The sequence below is a fragment of the Euphorbia lathyris genome, chromosome 5 (assembly GCF_963576675.1).
Source record: "Euphorbia lathyris chromosome 5, ddEupLath1.1, whole genome shotgun sequence".
Classification (NCBI taxonomy): Eukaryota; Viridiplantae; Streptophyta; class Magnoliopsida; order Malpighiales; family Euphorbiaceae; genus Euphorbia; species Euphorbia lathyris.
The window spans coordinates 86,765,191-86,775,346 of record NC_088914.1 but is presented as its reverse complement, the minus strand read 5'-3'; the positions used below and the strand labels follow the sequence as shown (position 1 = coordinate 86,775,346).

General features: G+C 33.5%; 1 protein-coding gene and 1 long non-coding RNA gene across 2 annotated transcripts; one reads left to right on the top strand and one right to left on the bottom strand.

Annotated features, from left to right (window-relative positions):
- Positions 1–1,284: 1,284 nt before the first annotated feature.
- On the top strand, positions 1,285–1,868 carry LOC136231262 (uncharacterized). The gene is made up of 3 exons (XR_010689738.1): positions 1,285–1,419; positions 1,502–1,555; positions 1,652–1,868. It is a non-coding gene; the product is annotated as an uncharacterized lncRNA (long non-coding RNA).
- Positions 1,869–2,139: 271 nt separating this feature from the next.
- Positions 2,140–8,459, bottom strand: LOC136231261 (probable protein phosphatase 2C 58). Its single transcript, XM_066020587.1, has 5 exons — positions 8,212–8,459; positions 5,652–5,897; positions 4,696–4,972; positions 3,607–3,761; positions 2,140–2,697 (listed from the first exon to the last, which is right to left on the bottom strand). The coding sequence occupies exons 1-5, from the start codon at positions 8,251–8,253 to the stop codon at positions 2,560–2,562; spliced, it is 858 nt and encodes a 285-aa protein (XP_065876659.1). The 5' UTR covers positions 8,254–8,459; the 3' UTR covers positions 2,140–2,559.
- Positions 8,460–10,156: the final 1,697 nt, after the last annotated feature.

Here is a 10,156-nt window from a genome sequence, read left to right as displayed (position 1 = left end):
TTTAGTTTTGTTTTTATCACCCCCATGCTGTTTTCTTTTAATTTTAGTTTTTATCAAATGCAGTTGCTGTTTCAAATTATTGAATTTGACATAGTTCTGTTTTTTGGAATATAGAACACTGGTAATAATTTAACCCATTCTTGACTATTGTGTAACTAACCCTTGATTTTAACTCCCCAATTTTGAGTAAAATCAAATCCGTAAACCAACTAAAAGAGGTAAATTAACCCAACTCCGATATTGTTTGTTTCAGAATTCAAACTTTTTCAATCTCATATTAGCGAATCACAAAACGGGTTATCATATTATAATGGGATAAGTACAAAAAAAAATGTCTGTGGTATACCGGATTTGCGAACTCGGCCCTGTGGGTCTTTTTTTTACAAACGGAGGTCTGTGTTACAAACCGTTAGCAAACAGAGGATAAATTGACTAACGGTGTTAAAATTCAGAAGAAGAAGAAGAAGAAGAAGAAGAAGGTATTAATGGAAGAAGAAGAAGAAAGAAGAAGAAATTAATGGAAGAACAAGAAGAAGATTAATGGAAGAAGAAGAAGAAGAATGTATTTTTTATTTTTCTTTTTGATTTTGGGGTTTATTTGTGATAATTAGATAATTAGGGGAGTTAATTTATAAAATAAATAAATATAAGGACCAAATTAACTCTTTTCTCTTTGAATTTTAACACCGTTAGTCAATTTACCCTCTGTTTGCTAACGGTTTGTAACACAGACCTCCGTTTGTAAAAAAAAAAACCACAGGACCGAGTTCGCAAATCCGGTATACCACAGACATTTTTTTTTTTTTTGTACTTATCCCTATTATAATCATATAATATAATATAATATATGTACTCCACATGGACAGTCCTACTCAATATAATTATGATTGTTTAGGTCCTACAAGAGTCAACCTTTTTTGAGGTGTCCAATTAGAAGAGGCCCAAGTCCAGGCCCAGGCCCAATGGTTCATATCACAATCTTTTAATGTGAAATGCACACTCCTCAATACTTGATGCAGCAAATCATGGAACACAAAAAGATACAAGAAAATATATTTTGGTAACCAGAAAACCAATATAAAAAAACAACTAAAATTTTTTCTATTAATTTGAACAAGGTAATGAAGTATAAACTTCTTCTCCTAATGGTAATAATTTTTCTAGTTTTTCTCAAGTCAATAAAGGCACAATCATGGGCAGATCCAAATTGTGCAGATGTAGTTTGGGACTTTCTTCCATGTCTATACTTCCTACATGGGACTCAATCATCACCCTCTTGGGGATGTTGCAGTCAGATCAAAGACCTTAACAAGATTGCAAAACACAAAACGGGTAGAAGGCGGATTTGCCAGTGTATCGAGGACACAGCCTATAGTGAACGTACGCACCTGCTTTCCTCTCGCGTCAAGGAACTTGCAGGTAGAGCTGTCGATTCCTGACATGACCCTATAATATATAGATCACTTAACACGATAACCCGATTTGATACCCTTACTTGCAGGCAATTGTGGCGTGAAGCCGGAATTCCCAATCTCAAATCACATGGATTGTAAATGTAGAATCTCTTACCATAAATAGACATATTTTAGCACACACAAACAAGTACATACATTATGTACTTACCATTGATCTATTTTCTTTTCTGCAGCAGTCAAAGAGTTCACTAATTCCGTAACCGAGACCAAGACTGGCTCAGGGAAGGATGCTCATTTTTAGCCTATTTACACCCAAGAAATGCTGCAACATTGATATATTTTCTAGGCAAAATCCAAAACTATGGGTTCTAGTTGAGCCAAAAGAGGATAAAAACACATTTTTTCTACAGTTCTTTCCCCATGACATGGTATTAGAGCCTCTAGGACCAAACGGTCGAGGGTTAGAGTCCTGGCAACCTCGTTAATTTGTAGAATTAAAAACACATTGTGGGATGGGCCACACGCTGCAAGCCCAAAGGGCATTGCATGTGGGGGTGTGTCAGAAATTAATATAAGATATATGATTAAACCTTAACTATCAGCTCGTGCTTTTAGTTCAATCGGTTATGAATCAATGTGTAGAGAAAAAAAAAAAGATTAGGCATCGGATCAGCAATTCTATGTTAGAAATTGGATCAGTTCTTAACTATAATAAGCTTAAAGATCGACGGGTGATGAGCACATAATTCATTAGTAATCGGCAAATTTCTACAACAGTAAAAAAATCTCAACTTTTAACCAAATCCCTAATTCTCAAATCTGATGAGATCCGATTACACCCAAAAGCTCACACATGCATATTCCAAGAGCAAACGCTCCAAAACTCTTAGCGTTACCGCAAATAAATAAGCAAACAATCCATGCTTATTTGTTCTATGGTGTGAAAGACAAGCCAAGCCAACAATTTTCACAACCTGGGAATGAGTTGAGTAATTTTATATGCTCTATGGTACATAGCAACAAAATGGCAAATTCTGAGCATCTCTAAGAACTAAAAAGAAAACAAATTTACATATAAACACACATTGGTATGGAATTTCAACCACTTGACCGATTTTCGAGATTCAATTAACGATAGCAAGTATTATTGAAATCTTACAACTATGCAAGATATGTCATCCTTACTTCTCTTTGAAACTGCTGTCTCTATGAGGTGCTTTGCAGCTAAATGAGCATCTTTTATGTCTTTGATAGTGTCCACGGCATCTTGGTTTGACATTACCTGCCCGGATTACATTTCGTATTTGTTAGGAATTGAATTGAATCGGGTATTGATTAAACAAGTTTAATATGTGGAAAGAAAATTACAAGTTAACTCAAAACACAATATGCACGTGATTCGGGCTCATTTTTCTATGTCCACATGAGAGGAGAAATATTGTTTTTGAAAATCAAGATTACAAGATTGATGAACACTCGCTGAGAAATCCTTTGAATGCTCAAAAACTCTCTAACTCAAAACACAATATTTACGTGATTTCACGAATTTTTTCTAAGTTCATGAGAGAGAAGTATTATTTTTGAGAATCAAGATTACCGAATTGAATAACACTCACCAAGAAAGTCTCTCTAAACCCTACCAATGTTCATACTAATTCTTTTTATGCCTTTATATAGGCCCTAAAAAGCCTCCACGCCCTTAAAAAGCCAAACTTGCCGAGCCAACAACCAAACTCGCCAAGTTTTGTTTCCTGTTGCGGCAATCAAATTTTACTTTATTGGCAAACTTTGGTTTTAGCCCAAATCAATTCAATAACTTCCTAATTACCCCGAATGACTTTCGAGTGTCCCAAAACTTATCAGTGTGTGTTTCAAAACCTCCATTGATGTCTTTTAGTATCCAATCTTCAAATTCTTTTGTATTTCTAACAAAATGGTTTGACTTGAAATAAATTCTTGGCTTCAAACACTTCTACTTTATTTAAAATTTTGAGTCATTCTTAACAATATCATAATATAGAAACATAAAATCTGACATTATGACTTTTAAAGTATGGAAAACAAAAACTTGAAACTTTATCAGATTTGAGTAATTATTCTTTTCTGTAGTTCAAAAGTTAGGATCTTTCTAGCAAAATGTAATGCAAATGGCAGTAATGTAATATTTAGCAATAGAGAGTAGCTGTCTGACCTTCCATATCCCATCACTGGCGAGAATGAGGAACTCTGTATCGTCATCAATGGCTTCTTCAGTCACATCAGGTTCGGAACTAAGGTGTATCTTCAAGCTTTTATCACCAAAAGCCCTTGCTACAGCTAACTGTCCATCGACGCGTGGAACATCTCCTACAGGTGAATATATATTGCTTTATTTTGTTTTCAATATTAGCAGGTATCAAAATGGGTTGTCGTGTCATAATTGTGCTATGTGATTTGTATATTATGTCAAAAGATAAAGTAAATGGACTAGCTGACTCACCAAAATTAGAATTCAAAAGCTTTTTCTTCGGCACCATAGAACGAAAAGGTAAAATAGATCTTGTTTAATTTCAGGGTCTATTTCATAAAGGTTATTGAATTTTATTTACTTTTAATAAAATCACGGAACTTCACATTTGATTTCAATAAGATCATTCCGACCAATTTGTATACAGAAACTGAACATTGACATTACACAAAAAAAAAAAAAAAACAGTTGACTATATGCCAACTAAGCACCAATGCCGAACATATTTGACTTTTTATGGCTGACTTGGCAGCCACGTGTGTGTTACGTAGCACATCCTAAGCCACACAAAATTTTAAAAATCACATCATTTTCCAACTTGACATTTAGTTGGCATAAATAGTCAGCTGTAATATGTGCCACGTCAATGTTTCACCGAGTTTTATACATAAATTGGTTGGAATGAGTTATTGAAATCAAATGTGAAGTGTAGTGATTTTATTGAAAGAAAGTGAAGTTCACTAACCTTTGTGAAACAACCCCAAACTTCAGTGACCGTCGGTGTAATTTACCCTAAAACAACTTTTAAGAAAATCACTGAACTTCATATTTGATTTCAATAAAGTCATTCGACCAATTTGTATAATCAATTGTCTTATGTGCCAAGTCAGTTTTTATACATAAATTGGCCAGAATGAGTTATTGAAATCAAATGTAAAGGAAGTTAAGTGATTTTATTGAAAGAAAATGCAATTCAGCAACCTTTAAGAAACAACCCCAAACTTTAGTGACCGTCCGTATAATATACCCAAAAACAAAAACTGAGTTACCTACCAGGAATATTTGATACAAAACCACCACGACTCTCAATCAAGTTTCTTTCCTTGCTTGGCTCATGATCAACAGATAATTGTTTAGCAACGCCCTTTTTGCACAAAACGGCCCGAGAATCACCGACATTTGCCACTAACAGCTTCTGACCATTGATCAAAATTGCAGTAACAGCAGTTGATCCTCCTTTTCCTAAGGAGAAGGCCTTTTCCAATATTTCAGCATCTGTTTTATCATAAGCTCTCCTTATTGCACTCTCTGTATCAGTCCAGAAGTCATGCTGCTTGCAAAATAAAAAAACAAAACAAAAATTGTTGTCATGAGAAAGATTAATGAAAGTATTGCCTAATGAAAGGATAGCAACAGACTAGACATAGAACTGTAGAAAGCTAAATTACACTCATTACCCCTCAACTTTGACCTTACTTTCTTTCTGAACCTAAAAAACGAACATAAAAAAAAACCCTGAACTTTGCCCTTTACTAACATAAAACTCTCTTATAAAAGTAAACGATCTCAAAATCATAGATGACAGATCTCAAAATGGAAAAGTCCAAGAATTAAAATTGTTTAGTACCACATTTCCATGTAACCACGTTTTTCGATTTTCCAAAATCACCATTTTTGGAGGTATCTCTTTCTAAACAGTCTCTCTCTACTAAACAAACAACACCTAAATAACCTCATAAGCAAAAAGTGCGAGATGAAAGTTGTTTAGAATATTACTTCCATAATCTCTTCCCTGGAGAGTTACCTGCCATTGGAGTAGTCAAAGGGTAAAGGACATTTATAATAGTAAAGGGCAAAGTTCACGGATTTATGTCTGTTTTTGAGGTTTAGGGGCCATAAAGAAAGTAAGGAAAAAGTTGGGGGACTATGGGTGTAATTTACCCCACTGTAGATGAACCAAATGGAAGAAATGGATTGAATTTGACATACAATGAAAACAGTACAAGTACCTCTTTCAAAATATTGTCAAACAAATTATTTTCCAAATACTTTGCAACATCATGTCCCAAATGGCCATCAAATATCGCAAATAAACCCAACTCATTGTGGTTTACTTTCTTGAAATCAGAAACTAAATAATCTTCCATGGGATGGTTCGATTTTCCTTTCACCAAGTGATAGCCATGCGAAATATGATTCGAGACTTTGCTTTTGCCTTTTCCTGTTTCAGGTGCACATGCACCAAATGCCTTCACCTGAAAAACAATATGACCGATTCATCAAAAACAACATTCATGTATAAGAAAATTTTCTAAGGTCAAGAACTCAATAACTTCAAAGGGAACACATATTCCTTCCCTCTTGTTAATTTGATACAATGTATATGCTCAAAATGCACAAATTAACAAGAGGAAAATTCTTTTCATTGATTTAGCAATTTGAGCATCTTGAAATTAAACTAAACTATTCCAAAGTCAACTTCAACGCTTAGAGATAAAATGAAGTTTCCCACTATTCCAGCAAATGGTATCCGAGCCGATGGTTTGTCTTGGAATGAATATGTGGTGCTCCCATAGTTGGCACTCCATGAGGAAAACAAGAGTTATATATATTGACTCAAGGATAATAAGCCCAAGTTGTTGCCTAGATCTTCTTATCTAGATGTGGGCCTTGTGGAGTCAATGATTAACTCTTGGTGATGCTACAATATTCAAGAAAGGAAATTTTCGTTCGAGGGGGAGCAAGGCCAAGGCCTAATGTAGAAAAAACTCATACTTGAGAAGGAGATTGTTGGGATGCAAGCTAAGGAAGAACTGACATGGATACTCGTAGAGGTGGCAAAAGTACACCGGCCCGATTACACAACACGAAATCGACACGCAATTTTAGTGTTTAGTTTTAGCTTATTAGGTAACGTGTCTTTCTTGGATTGACACGCAAATTTTTGGGTTGAGTTAAGGTTGACATGCTAGCCCAAAAATGACACAAATGTTTAAAATTATTGTTATATTCTCTCATTTTTTACATGTCGCCTTTATTAATCAAGATAATAAAATTACAATTATTACTTGCAAACATAAGTCAAACCTCGTATATTGTTATAAACACATTATATGACCTCCCAACATGATATTAGCATACTTTTGGATGGGTAATGTTAACATACTAATAAAAAAAATGACATAAAATATTTAAAAATAGTATCATATTCTCCTTTATTTTAAAAGTCACTATTAATAATATACGTGTACATAGTAAAATTACATGTGATCCGAAAATACGACACTAACCCGATTAAGTTAACACGATTATGACACGAAAGTTTTTGGATTGGGTTAGTGTTGTCTCATTCTAACACTAACCCGGAATTGACACGACACGAACACAACACGAACCTTATAATTACCACCTCCAAACTCACAAGTGTACTTCTTCACAAGACTGATTCCAAACCGTAATTTTAGCTTAATACAAGATCCATACCAATAATTCATTTGAAGTATGCATTCTATAGATATTAATATAGAGCATCCTACCAAAAAGGGACCTAAACTATATTATTGAAGGACACTTGAGTGAGTTCAAAAAGTAAAATACTAAGGGACGGTTGATTTTCTTCCAAAATCTCATTCCAATCCATCAAAAAGATCAAAAATCAAAGATTCTCAAACTTGGTTGGATTGGATCCCAAAGCTTTAATCAGCCTCTGACACTCAGATATCAGAACAGCTTTTGTAACATTCTTAGTAGTTGCAACACCAAACACTGAACCCAGTAATTGAATCACTGGGTTCTTCATCCAAAAAGGTATTATAAACACTGATTTTGTACCCACTCTGATGAATTAAGGGTCAAAATGGTCCATAAAATTGGCAGATCATTTTAGCCCAAATCAAATTTTAGGTATCAAACTCAGTCCTCAAACTGATAAATTTTCACAAATTGACCCAAATACAATCAGTTTTTGATACCTAAAATTCGAATTAGGCAACGGATCCTACTGCCAGTTTTAGTAACCATTTTGACCCATAAGTCGAACTCTGAAAATCCAGAAGCATTAGGTTCCGGAAAAATCTGTAACCAGGCCTTGCTCAAAATGGTAGCTAAAGTTGGTAGACAGGATCATTTTAGCCCAAATCAAATTTCCATATCAACTCAGTCCTCAAACTGATAAATTTTGACAAATTAACCCAAACATAATCAATTTTCTATACCTAAAGTTTGTAGAATTTGAGTCAATTTCTCAAAATTTAGCAACTGAGTTGATCCCTAAAATTCAATTTAGGCAAGGGATCCTACTGCCAATTTTAGTAACCATTTTGACCCATAATTCGCACTCTCAAAATCCAGAAGCATTAGGTTCCGGAAAAACCTCTAACTAAACAGCCCTTACTTAAAAAGGAATTTTCCTCAAAAAACCCTATTATTCAGAGGAAAAATCCAACAAAAAGTGATCTATTTATACATCAATTATTAAAGCTAAAAAATCATAGAGCAACAAGTTGAAGTCAAAACCCATCTGATAACAACAAAAAGAAGAAACTCCCCAAAAAAAGAAGAAGCACAGACCTTCATCTTGTGAAGAATCTCGCGGCCAGTCATGGCGTTCATAATTGAAATCGAAATCGAATTGATGGGGTTTTGAGGAGGAAGAGGATGGGTTGAGTGTTAAGAGAAGGAACAAGTGGGAGGTTGAGAAATTAAATTTAATATATAGGTGGGAGTTTGACTAACACGTGAGTTGCCGGTGACTTTACAAACACCGGCCGCGTTCTTTTCTTGATCTCTTCCTTTCCTCCCGAAACAACCGCGTACTGTACTTGCCGACGAACTTTCTTACCTCCATTACTTTTTTTATTTCCCTCCATCCTTTTAACTGTTATTATTACTATTTTATTTTACTAAAATAAAAGAATTATACTTTTAACCGAATATATGATCGGGTTGAATCCCGGAAGTCCACTTGTGAATCTGTAATTGGTCAGAAACAATATCAAATGAATTGAAGAAAGACTCAAGGAATACAATAATAAATTAAAATTGTAATGTAAGTCTAATGAATGAATGAACTAGTGTATGTTGAGCAGTGTCTTCCTCTATTTATATTGTGATCGAACCGTAGAAAACAGTTATAAGCGTAGAAGTGTGACGTGTTAAATGTCACTTATCGATAAGTGAACATGTGCTCGTATATTAGAGCTTAATATCCCTCAAGTCCACTAGGTTCGTGATTTACGGGAACGAGCGTGATTGCGGTAACAGGTAGATCCTTAACGGGGTTTTAAGAAACTTCCCGAGCCAAGACCTTAAGACGGAGTTGTATTGAGCAGCTTGATTGTAGTGACTCTATATATTCTTTTTTTTTTAAATGATGATCCGAACTTTGTAAGTGTCATGTGGGCGAGTTTATATTCACCTAATATTAGATATAAATTTAGATTAAGAAGTGATAAAAAAAAAATTACTAGACAAACATAGTTGAATTGATACATTTTTTATTTTCGAATTAAGAGGTTGTAAACTCGAATATATCTTTTTATAGAAAAAATAATAAAAAGAATGATAAAAATTTACTCAACAGTTTTTAAATTAGATCAATTTTATTTATATCTAACCTAAATGTTGAATAAAAATTTGACTGTTATTTCATTCGTTATTTGACTGTTATATTAAACTTTTTTAATATCAATTATATTTAGAATGTTTACATATTACTAACACTAGTGATAAATTCAAAGGGGTGGATAGAACGTTGATGCGTCATATAATATCTATTTCATGCGATATTTATTATATATGTATGATTGTATTTCTAATTTATTAATTAATAATTGACTAAACGAAATAAAAATTAAATTGTCATTAATATTTTTTGTAACTCAATTAATAAAATTTAAATTGATGAAATAACTACTAATTAATTTTAATAACATTGTTTAAAAAAAAATTAATAACATACTTCTTCTATTCTTATAAACCACGTTTTGTTAAAACCACAAAAACTAAAAAAACACTTTATTAAGCTATTAAGAGATAAAAGCTACCTTCAACTAATTCATTAAGGATGATACAGTAAAACCTCTATATAGGAATACTCTATATTAGAATAACCTCCTAATTGTTATACAAAAGTTTGGTCCCAAGTGCTGAGAGTCTTTGTTATACCAACCTCTATATAGGAATAACCTCCCAATTGTTATACAAATAGTCTGATCCCAAGTGTATTCCTATATAGAGGTTTTACTGTATTTAATTAACTTATGTAAATGTTTTTCCTCAAAATGTGTCATTTCGATTAGAAATATGAGTTGTCTCATATTGACGTATCACTTATGTCATCATTTCGATGATTTTTAATCATTAAAATCGTTATAGTGACTTAATTGAGACAAATCTCAAAGTTGAGTGATTTTATTGAGACAAATTGAAGTTGAGTGACCATTTTAAAATAACCATGTAAATTCAGTGACCAATGGTGTATTTAACCCTTTTTTTAGCATATAGAATACATAAA